Below are 12,144 nucleotides of genomic sequence, written 5' to 3' on the forward strand. Positions count from 1 at the left end.
CCGTTGCCGTCTTCTCCCTCTGATTTCTCCCTGAATTACTCCATCGTCACGTCTAAAGCTCTGCTCCTAGTTGTCTCTGTATTTACAACTTTTTTACGGGAGAACTTAAAACTTCTCTGTCTTCTCTTTTTTTCCTCCTCCTCCAGGCTCCATAACGCCTTCTACCCTAAAGCACCGTCCTTCTACCTCACACTTCTGCACGTCCTGTCGGCACCACTCCACGGCTTGGCCAATGCCTTTGTGTTTGGCCTGAATAGGGATTGGTGGAGCCTCCTGAGCCCAACTGGCATGCAGGTAAACTTCACACACACCTGTGAGAACCGCATCGTTATTTAAATCTGGAGGCTATTTATACATAGTGGTTACGCTTGAATAGACACTCAGTCATCTTTCATGTGATTGCATACAGTAGTCTGTTCAAAGACTTGCACTGATGCGAATCAATCCTGGGTGACAAAAAATAAAGGTAAATACATGTCCGTGTCACTTGAAAATATTTAACCCAACACGCGAGGAACCAATCAGGCTGTTGCACTGACACGAGCTCTCAATCGAGGCTTATACTGGTTGAAACTGTGCATTTGGTTAAATGCTTACAGTTCAGCGCTAAGTATGCAAACATGGTCACAATGTGTGCATTTACATGGACAGAGTATCCCAGGTTACCTAAGCTTATCCTGGTTTTAACCATATTCAGGATATGACACTTATATACATTTGATTAGGCATGCAAATAGTTTCTCACAGTTCATCTTCATAGCTACTAAACATAAGCCCAGGTGGCTTTGACCTGACTTGTCTCACTCTACATGTTGAGAAACAGGCATTCTGCAAACTGTCTTCTGTAGACTTGAATGTCTTGCTCCCACCATTATTTGTGTTTCTATGAGGTAACTTGGCTGGAACATTCAGACACCTGGATGTGCTGTATAAGGGTACTTCAACATGTTCAGAAGCATATCCAGGTTTCTTAACACCTAGAACAAAGGCCCATTCAAGTGTCAGAAATAAAGACGCAAAGACAAAAACAGAGTACTTCTAAAAGATTGTCATAACCAGGATACGCATGTAGACACACTCAGCAACCACCCAATATGCAGCTGGTTAGCAGGTATAATTCAGTTTAACTGTAAAGTAATAGACACGTGAATTAAATGGGCAAATTTAAATCTGTGGTGACGGATTAAAAGTCTGGGATCACCAAAGTTTTCCAATACATTTTAGTCCTAAGAAAAAAACATCAGCTTTGCTGTGACATTTAGCAAAAATGATCACTGGGATTACTCATTTGAATTATGTGAATTTCAGATTGAGCATCATTGTTATTCCTGCTGTTAGCGTGGTTTAAAATCCATTCCTTCAGCAGATCTATTCAGTCGGCAATGTCACAGATTCCACGTCTGAAAGGAGCTTTATAAAGCTCTGAATGCCATCTGTCCTCTGCAGTGTACCTTTGCTTACTCCTTTCAGGGACTCAGGTGGCTGAAGCCCATCCCAGCAAAGACATACGAATTGAAGGGCATCGAAATGAGTGGCTGAATTTTCTGTTTATACCAGTGTTGAAATGCTTACGTAAGGAAGATGTTTAAGTTTAATGATGTGGTAATTCTACAAAAGTCATTTTACTTTTTTTTCCTTCTTTTTTTGCAACATCATCTTAGCCCTCTTCCCAGTGAGAAATAATTGCTTCAGGATTTGTAATTAGGCCATTTAACTTCCCACACTGACTGTTACCATCTGTTACAGGTGTTCACACGCCACCTGTACGGAAAATGCTTGTTGGGTTTTTGGTACAAACCCCCCCCCTTTTTTTAAAGTGTAAAATGGCAAATTCAGGGCTTAGGAACATGTAATGAAGACAAGCTTTTCCAAAAAAATTACGTGTATATATTATATTTAATTTCTCTCTTTTTTTAAATTTGAACCACAAACCTGCGTGGTTGCATTTCAATAAACACCACAATCAATAGGGTTCTCCACAGATTTGTCTCAATCTGCAAACATTGACTGTATCTGCAGATACGAGCCAGAGCAGATATTGAACCGCAAACACAGAAAATTCTTTGTGGTCTTAGCTCACGCGTACACAAACACGCACGCACACACACACACACACACACACACACATATTGTCGCCTAGTCAGTACCACCAACCACGCTGATAACGGGTCGTGAGCGCAGTGTGGAAGACTGGAATGTGCAGTGTGACCTTCAGCCCAAATGTCAATGTTGCACTGTGGTGAGCGGAGAGAGAGAGAGACAGAGAAGTGAAACGGAATCTCAATGTGTTCGTAAATCACAGAGAAAACGCTGTTTGCGCGTCTCACGGAGAACGAGAGAGAAGGTGAGAAAGAAGATGACAGAGCGAGAGCGAGTGAAAGAGAGAGAGAGAGAGGCGGCGTGTGTTCGTGCGCTATCGTGACTAACAGCCGGTTGTTATTCATCTTGGCATGCGGCTCCCAGCAGCCCCCACACATCAGGTGTGAGATTGGCGGGGAAGAGAAGGGGGCGCGGGGGGGAGGGGGGGGGGTTTGGGAGAGAAGGAGGTGGGGGTGGGGGTGGTGTGGAGGGTTTTGCAACAGCGTCAAAACATTCCTCTCTCAAAGCGACGAATCTGCGCTTTCAACCCTACCCCCCACCCCCACCCTGGCCCTCCTAACCCTGTCTCCTCGTGCTCACTCACCAGCGCTCTCTCCCTCTCTGCCTCTGTTGCTGCTTGCCTGCAGTACATTTGCATGATTTAAAGGGTAGGCGCCTTTTTTCCTTCTCCCTAGGCTGTCTTCACTCTGCTCTCTCGTGCCATACGTACTTTGGAAAAGTTGTTGGTGGCTGTTGCTTTGGGTAGGCGGAGAAAATCAGTTTAATTAAAGGTGACCTGTTATGCTCGTTCCCACCTTCATGTTTTTATTCCTGGACTCCGCGATAGTAGTCTTGCGTGATTTACAGCTCATAACGATCCATCATTATTCCGATTCGCTGCTCCTCATAAACAGAGGCTTTAAACAGCAGGTGGATGGGACCTTTGTGCTCACAGGCAGAGCTGTGTGCCTGAGATGACTACATTAGGGACAGCCGCTCTCTTTGACGTCATACAGTACCAGGAGCAAAAATGAAAAACAACACTGTCAGGGTGCCCGTGCTGACCTCTGTCAACCGTCGAAAGCAGCATTAATGGGAACTCGAGCAGTAGAACCGCACCACAGATAAATGGTAGAAGGTGGCCTCGTCTGATAAATCACATTTTCTTTTACATCACGTGGATGGCCAGGTGTGTGTACTTTGCTTATCTGGGGAACACCTGGCACCAAGATGTGGTATAGGAAGAAGGCAAGCCAGTGGAGGCAGTATGACGCTTTGGGCAATGTTCTGCTGGAAAACTTGGGTCGTGCCATCCATGTGGATTTTACTATGATGCTATGATTATTACCACCTACCCTAAGCACTGTTTCCCTGATGGCTCTGGCCTCTCTCAGCAGGATAATGCTTCCTGCCACCAAGCAAAAATGATTCAGGAATGGTTTGAGGAGGACAAGTTTGAGGTGTTGACTTGCCCTCAAAATTCCTGATTGCAATCCAGTCAAACATCTGTGGGATGTGCTTGACAAACAAGTCTGATCCATGGAGCCCCCACCTCCCAGCTTACAGGACTTGAAGGATCTGTTGCTAACATCTTGGCACCAAATACCACAGCTCACCTTCAAGCCACTAGTGGACTCATGCGTCGACTGTAATGTAATGCATTTGCTGTATCTGCATCTGCACCTGTACTTTGGGTAGAGACCTCTTAAAATGTTAGTTCACCCAGAGTTTTTAATCTAACTCCACCCCCACGTATTAAAAATAAAATGAGGAAAAAGGGTGAGAAAGGGTGAGGAGAGGGCTGCCCACTCTCTTTTCCAGTCCAGAGAAAATGGAAAGAGACACATGTCTGCCACAGAGGGTTTATTTGAGGTGAAGAAATCCGTAATCAGCTGAAACAGACATTAATGTGGTGGAAGGCCATGCTGGTCCTGACCATCCTGGTCTCGTGCTGCATCAGTTCAAGCCTTTGGCTCCAGCGCGGATACTGCTTAAAGCTTCTGTGTGTCTTTGTCTCTCACTAAAAAGGGGGCATCTTGCCACCTTTATTGCTGAGCTATGTGAGGGTCTGGTGGTGCTTTCACAGCCCTCAAAAGCACAAGTCCAAACCACTGCACCAAAACTGAAAAACCCTAAGTAGAGCGTTTGCAGGAAATGGCAGACATTCATGTAAATGAGTTTCCATCATTCAAGTATGAAACACTAAGGGGTGGGAGGGGTTCTCCCACAGCTGATTTGAGCTGATCTGAGACATGTTGATGAGCCCTAAACAGTCTGACCTGTGGCAGTCTGGCTTTGCAAGGTTTAAAACAGTAGATTGCTTATTGAGCCATTTTCAAACAGTGACATTCAGGTTTTTATTATTTGCAAAGAAATGTCATTACCACCAGCACTGACGTGTTTCATCCCAGTAATAGTGACAGTAATATCATTAAGTTTATAGCTCAATAAACTCAACATTTAAGTGCGGAGTACCTTTTTAATATCCAATATGTTCAGTCATTCAAACATGCCTGGTACTGTGCCATTGGTATTTTTTAAACCTTGATACTGGACTCCAAGATTTTGAATTGTTCTCAGTTTATTAGGTTCCCTTTTGGCTTATGCAGCACATAGCAAAAAGGCATTATTATTGCTTTCCGTGGCCCTGCCAGTTTTGTTCTGCTCAGTGCATAGATAGCACATTAGGATGAGACAGTGCAGATAAAAGCACTTTTGTGAGTTCTAAGAAAGGCTCACGCATTTTATAGGGTATGGCAAAAATGTGCCATTTATTTGTTTCAGTGCTTGCAAATGGCCACTGGAGCAAATTGGCAGCAACGCTGAGTTTGGGCACCACATTTAGATCCCTCAAAACATCCACAATTTGTTCCACTCTCACTATGAAAAGTAGCTGCTTTGATTTGAATGGTGACATGTGAAAGATCGTGATGCAGAGTTTGCTAAAAATAACTAATTTACATGTTTTTTTAAAAACCTTACAAAATAAATGATCTTGGCAGCCATTCGAGCAGCTCCCATGTCAACTAAAAATAAAACTGCAGGATGGAAATGAGATTAAATTTAATGGCATTTCAGGTTGATTATTAGGCTAGCATGCATGATTGTGAATACCACTGGGTTTCCCTGAGTCTAGACTCGTAGTGGACATGGGTCCTCGTCACTAGAGACATAAAAGCACAGCACACTCTGCCTGCACGATGTCTATTGGCCAGTTTCAGTTGAGAGATTGAGCAAAAACACAGGAAGCGCGGTGGCTTTCAGTACACTGTTTACTTTGAGCCATAGAAATTGTAGCTGTTAAATTTTTCAAATAGCCTTTGCTGCATACACCCACACATTTTCACTGCCATTCATTTTTTCCCCCTAAATTTAGTTAGACACTGACCTTTAAGGTGAGTAAGCCTACCTGCCAGTTATGTTTCGTACTGCAGTGCAGAGAATTACAAAGTTAAGTAAAAGACTCGGCACACACCAGATTAAAACTCAAATCATGACACCAAAAAACAAAAAAAGAAATCGGACCAGGTCGTGATTTTAGCAGATATTTCCATTCCTCCTCGCTTCCTCTTGAAGCTAAATTTAAGCGTGAGGAGAGTCGGTCTAACTAAAACTAAAACTAACACACTTTCACTGAGAGGCCTCTTCTGGTTACAGATCTGATTCATGCATTCACACAACCAGGTTATTACTGTGAACAGAAGGGCATTTTTTTGTTTTTTTTTTGTTTTTTAAAACCCATTTTCTTCCATTAACCTGCTTCTTTGTCATGGCATCGTTTTCTTTATCTAGTCCTCGGTTTCCCCCACCCTCCTCCTCTTTCGCGGCAGTGAAGCCGCTCTTCTGTTTCTCCCTCTCTCTGCCCATCTCTGCCTCGCCGTACTCTTCTGCTGTCTCCTCTGTTCCCAGTACCCTGTTACAGCATCTCTGGCATTTATCTATCTTACATTATTTTTGCTGCTCTCCAGCATCTCCCTCCCACCTGTGTACTCTCCGTCTCGTTCCCTCTTCCTCTCGCTCCTACCCTGATATTGATCTGCATTCTAGCCATACAGCTGAACCGCCCGTGGCTCTGCAATGAGCTCACATCTCACTTCTCCTTCTCTGTGTTTATGAGTGTGCACGCAGGAAAGGAAGCTCTTCCAAAGCCCTACATGTCTCGGTATCGTGGCAATCTTAACGCAAAGCAGGCTGATTTTAAAACACGATTGTTGTTGGGGCTTTGGGGTTTGTTTTTTTTAGTGGAAACACCGCGTGCCCACACGAGCATGGCCCCCTTTTGTCCACCAATAACCGAAACTGCGCATCACAGCTGTCGTGTGTTAAGGAGAGGCAGACAAAGCCTTGTTACGCTGCTGAGGCTCAGCTGGTTAAACCTCTGTTCAGTCCTCCCCCTTGCTCTCTTATAGTGTATGTGTACTGTATTCCCTTCTGGCAGGGCTGCCAGTGAAACCCCAGCAAAATATATATATATATAAATAAATAAATAAATCCAAACTGCAGCAGCACATCTGAGGTTCAACCAGCCAAAGATGGCATATGTCACTCTGCGTTTCTTTACTCTTTTCTGGGTATTTCAGCAGAGTAGCCATCAGCACATCTCCCACTTACATGAATAATCCCATGCAGGTTTGTGAGCAGTCCTATTCATATGATCTGCAATGGAACAAGAGTCTTGGTAGCAATGTGGATTTTAAAATCCCAGTCTAAACTGGTCTAAACACCCTTCATCTTTCCATCCTACTGTAGCTCACATTGTCCTTCTTCAATGAAAAACCTGTGAACTGTGAGCTACTCTGGCTTGGCTCGGTAACAGTACTAAAAAACAAAACATCTGCCAGTTGAATAAATGTAAATATAAAACAGCCAAACATCTGATTCGGTTTGCATAATCACACCATTCAAAAAGCATAAAAACAGTTGCTGTGCATTAATCACATTCCCGTTTCACAGTCACTAGCTCATCTGACAGAACCAAAGTCAGTGGAACCCAGAGACGAGATTTGTGCTGTGAATTTTGTAATGTTTGCGAGATTGAAAGGGGACAAAAGTCCCCCCCCTTCTCACCCAAACAAGCTTATGTAATTGTTCACTCTTGAGTTCCATAGGTAATTTTCTTTGTTAGATCGAAAACAGCCCCACACTGAGGGGATTTTCAAGTACCAGTGAAGCAATTAAATGCAATCAAGGAAGGGAAGGGTGGTTTGACTGCATTATGAATGATTTCCAGGGCTTAGCAGAAGCCAAAACACAAGACAAGGTGTTTTGGCAGCTTAAAAGTTAAAATGTGGACCGTTATTCCCACTTTCATTTGGAATGGTGACTGAGATAAACAGGAAAATTCCAGATTTCCAGATCCAGTGTAATCTACTAAACGTTTTCCCGGTTTCAGTATTGTTGGCTAGGGCACTGTGCATCGATATCCCTGCTCACACGTACAAACTCAAATGAGCAGAATCTCATTTGCCTCTCATGAGCCTGACGTTTGTGAGCGTGTTTAGAAGCGTGCATATCATTTACATGCTCAGGCTTGACTGGACAGTTAGGCTATTTTCTCCCGCTACTCGCACACATCAAAGCAGTTCATGCTTAAGTGATGTAGGGCTGCACACTTTCTTCTTCAGATTTAGACGCTCATTAAAGTTTTATTGCACTGCCGTTTATTTTTTTTTCTTTTTTATATTGTTTGAAGTACGCTGCTTTCATGGAATTTACAAAAGGTGGAATCTAGCGTTGTGCAGGATGACCAAAGATTCTAGCAGAGCCACAGTATGAGTCTTAAAATTAACTCTGCATAAGTGGGCCTTTACAGCGGCTCGTACTTCTCACACTAGTATATAGAATTTTAAGCATTTTGATGTCACCATAACAAAAGTTTTACTGTTGCGTCCCGAGGCAGAACATTCAATGCTTAACGACCTCAGTTGTTCCTCGTGCCATCCTATTCCAGCACACACTGCATTGAAAAGGCGGGATTTTGTTGGTCACACCACAGCGACCTTCACTTCCCACTCAGTCTGCTCAGCAAATCTCCCTCCGTGCAGTCTCGTCTCTTAGCCAAAATGAAATTGAAGTTGAATGGCCAACGTTTTGACACATTAAAGATTGTAACATGGATGCTTTAAAAAATAGCAGACGGGGTTAAAGCGGTCCAGAGGTGCATGAGAAAATGAACTTGAAGGGGATTATTGGTTCTTATGGCCGGCGACCCACAGCTTCACGATGACGCCTTGGATATGCAAATCTGGGGTTTAATATTTTCATTTTTATCTACCTGGGGCACTGTTTTTAATTTAATGGCCAAAAACGTTTGAGTCTTGAGCTTTAGTGTGAACATCCTTTCTACACCAGTATAAGTGTTGTGTACTAATTCCAAACTGTATGCGTGTCTGTTTTCTAGCTGGCTCTGCAGTCACGGCTCTGTGACAGAACACGGATTGGAGAGTACTACCCCGGGGCGGTGCGCTACACGCAGGCTGACCTGGCCGACCTCAGCGATGACGATGACACCAATGTGCTCTTCTACTCTCCTGACATGACCCTGAAAGACCGAGGGCCCTGAGAGAGCGGGAGGGAGGGAGAGCGAGGGAGACAAAAGAGATGGAGGGAAGGAACACGAAGGAGGGTCAGAGCCAGAGAGAAACGCAGCAGATTAGAAACTGAGAGGGAGGAAAAAGAGGTAGGGAGGGAATGGAAGGGAAGATTGTGGGGGACAGTCAGGCAGATAGGAGCCGGAGATGAGCTGTCAGGTTCCATTATTAATCCCCATCCTTTACTATTTAATATCCTAAAGACACACACACCACACATACTGAACAGAGCTCCAGCTCAGCGCATTACTACAAGAGAAGGGGAAGGACTAGGGCGCTGTAAAGATCCTCTCGATGTTAAACGCATCTGCTTCTTCCCAAAAAGGTCTTGAAACGATTTCCCTCTCTGCATCGTATTCTGTACGTCTGCAGCATTTCGGCATGCCACAACAATAAAATGGAGAAAAAAAGAACCCATAAGGACCGCTGAAAGGCAATCATAACAAGGTGTTCCTTTAGCATTCTCTTTTCACGTCTCTGCAGGAGATTAGTTGAAAAGGAGGCCTTTAAGATGTATCCCGTGTGTCTGACGTGAAAGCATCTGCATCTACCCTGAGATTGATCCTGCTACTGAACAATTTTCTTGCCAACAGGGGGGATGTGGGTGTGGAGTTGAACTACAGAAGTGGGAGGGGTTATAAACAGTCAAGATGCCTCAACAGGGCAACTAAATCCCAAAGCACCCATGTCACCTTCCTCACAGTATTTGTTTTCTGCCTGTTTTTTGTTACTGTTGATGCAACTGCTGCACATGTATTCACTTCTGGAAGGTTATTTTGTATTTTTTTTTTTTAATGAAAAATACTACACTTGTTTGTTATACAATATTTCTAACAGATCAATGTATTGTACATATTTAACTGTACACTCTATTTTTGTACTTTGCCTTGGACCAGATGAGATGAAACTTTTTTTCTTGGTCCAGATCTGCTGCTCGGCGGTGTCCGTCAAGCAGAACCGAATTCAACACACACAGCCTTATGAACAACTACAGAGAGATGCTTTTGGTCAAATAAATCCCCTGGTAGACACACACACGGATACTTTTTTATTTTTTTATTTTTATTTGTTTCTTTAAGGTGCCTATGCCAGCCTGTTTTGAAGTAAGGAACAGTGTCGCTGATTGTCAGGCTAATAGCGTGAACCACCTGCTATGCTCTGCCACAGCCCATTTGGTTTTTTCTGGTTTCAAGCCTTCGTTACGGTCGGATCTCTCCCAGCCGTCAGCTCCGTCTTTGCCAAACTGAACTACGAAAACCAACTCTTGACCTTTTTGTTTTAAATCTTTTCTGCTGAGTGTCAGCCACACCTGGGTGAAACTTTGGTTTGCAGTTCACAATCACACCACCGTATCACCCACACTGCCCCCCCCCCCACCCCGGCACTGTTGCTGGTTTGATTCGGCTGCGCACTCCATCAAATAAATGAGCAGGAGAGACATTTCATAACAAAGCTGAGACTAGGCCTGTTTATTTCATTTTCACATTGATGCCATTCCTCATTCCCACTTGCCTGCCTGCAAAGTGTTTGTCTGTTTATGTGTATGTACATTCAGGCCTGTTTTAGGCGGGGCCTGCTTAAATAATGGATATTAATTATTGGTCGGACTCTACCGGACCCTGCCCATCTCCAAACGTTATTAACTGGATTTTGATTAATGGATCATGGGCAACGTGTCCTCCGGAAAACCAGATCTTTTTCCTCCACGTGCATAGACAACACAGCTTGCCCACAAACGTGTGAACACATCGAGCCCTGCGCCCCCACTTCATATAAAGATCCCGTGAAATAAGCGAATCTCCCTGTCACGCAAGAAGAATTATTATTCCCCCCTCATATCGTCGCATGCGCCGTAATTGGATACAATTTAACACCCGCGGCCCACGGGCATGTCAGCAGGCGCACTGCCTACTATTAGCTCGCCTCGCCTCGCCACCCTATCATTTGTCAGATCAGTGTTTGTGTGCTCCTGGTGCCTTTGTGTGTGTGTGCGTATGTGTGTGTGCGTGCGTGTGGCTCGAGAAACCGGAGCAATTGTTGGAGTCCGGCCATGACCTAGCTGTGACGCACAGAAACAGAGAGGAGAGGAGAAGTGGAGAGAGAGGGGAGAGGCGACAGCGCAGCAGCAGACGCTGAAAAACAAGCTGGAGCTCTGTCACCTCTGAGCCAAAGGGAGGCAGGCAGGCAGTCCTGATGGGTGTTTGTGGCTGCTCTGCTCTGCTTCCACAGGGAGCCCTGTCTGCTGTTTTTTTTTTGTGTTGTTGTTGTTTTTTTTGTTGTTGTTTCTTTAGAGCCCCGGCAGTATTTACAGGCATCGTTGGGGGAGGGTATAACCTCCTAATACCAGCTCACTGGCTGCTTACAGTAAAAAAAAAAAAAAAGGCTGAAGAAGGTTAATGAGGAGATTACAGCATGACTGATCTAAATAATTGAGTGGAAGTTGTTGCAAATGTAGAGAAACCTGTAAACTGGGCTCCTTTTCCCCTATGCCTCTCAATTTGTGGCCTAGTGCAAGACCCCTACCCCCTTCTTCTTATTATTAACCTTTTGCCCAGGTGATCAACCAACAGGTTAATGTGGCCATTTTTTGTGGTCATAAAAACAATACCAAATGCTATAAAAGTTGACTGCAGTGTACAAAAATCTTAAAACTGTCTTTCACGCATGGTCATCAAATCTGGCAAAACCAGAGTAGCAGCTGCAAAAGTTTCTTACTCTGCTGTAACAGTAAGAAACTACTCTGTTTTTGATATCTGTATAGGGGCACAAAAGATGGATTTTAGCCTAGTCTCTTCTTTTAAGGTGTTGGTATTGGTGTTGTTTGAGTGCCTAAATATCTAGAAGAAGAGTGTGCAAAATCCTCAGGTCCTCTTAACGCTGACCTTGGGTCTGTGATCATTTGCTCAGAGCAGATCTGATCAAACTGTAAATACAGAACAAATATCACCAAATACCAAAATTCTATTTTTGGGGAGCACAGCTTTATTAAGATGTGAAAATGCTCTAAGTGTATGTTCCACGTGGTTTTTCCAGGCGTCACCAAAAACGAGACTGATTTGCCCAATCACAGTGCAGTTTGGAACAAAATGATTCAGTGTCTACACAAATGTGAATCCACTTATGTGACAGATACCATCAGGTTCCATTTAGAGTATGAACCAGGATTTCGTAAAAGCTGAAATGATCAATTTCCCCCAGATGCTTCGACTCAGCCGGTTCTCTTCTCAGGGGGTGTTATTTTGACTGCTGGCACGGATCATTAACGCACAGTGTCCTTTGGCTTCTGTGCGTAAAGCGCTGAGATGGTCGCTCGTTCCCAACTCATATTTAACGCACAGGGCTACCAGTTTGAAGGGGAGGGTTTTACACGGAACCACGATCCTTGCCTTAATATAACCAAGTAGTTTTTAGCGCGAAAACCAATCAGGAAAAAAAACGTTAAAAACGCTGGTCTGCAGGAGGACAGGCCTGCCAC

At 44.1% G+C, this 12,144-nt stretch overlaps 1 protein-coding gene across 2 annotated transcripts in view; it reads left to right on the forward strand.

Annotated features, from left to right (window-relative positions):
* Positions 1-9,704, forward strand: part of si:dkey-100n23.5 (cyclic AMP receptor-like protein A) — a 51,680-nt gene extending 41,976 nt beyond the window's left edge. Inside the window, exons 12-13 of one of the 2 annotated variants that reach the window (XM_004551224.4) lie at positions 147-294; positions 8,480-9,704. In XM_004551224.4, coding sequence (XP_004551281.2) covers positions 147-294; positions 8,480-8,641 — 310 coding nt within the window. In that variant the 3' untranslated portion in view covers positions 8,642-9,704. The remainder of the gene's footprint in view (positions 1-146; positions 295-8,479) is intronic. The other variant, XM_076874773.1, reaches the window with a different exon arrangement.
* Positions 9,705-12,144: the final 2,440 nt, after the last annotated feature.

Source organism: Maylandia zebra, linkage group LG16 (genome assembly GCF_041146795.1).
Source record: "Maylandia zebra isolate NMK-2024a linkage group LG16, Mzebra_GT3a, whole genome shotgun sequence".
Lineage (NCBI taxonomy): Eukaryota > Metazoa > Chordata > Actinopteri > Cichliformes > Cichlidae > Maylandia > Maylandia zebra.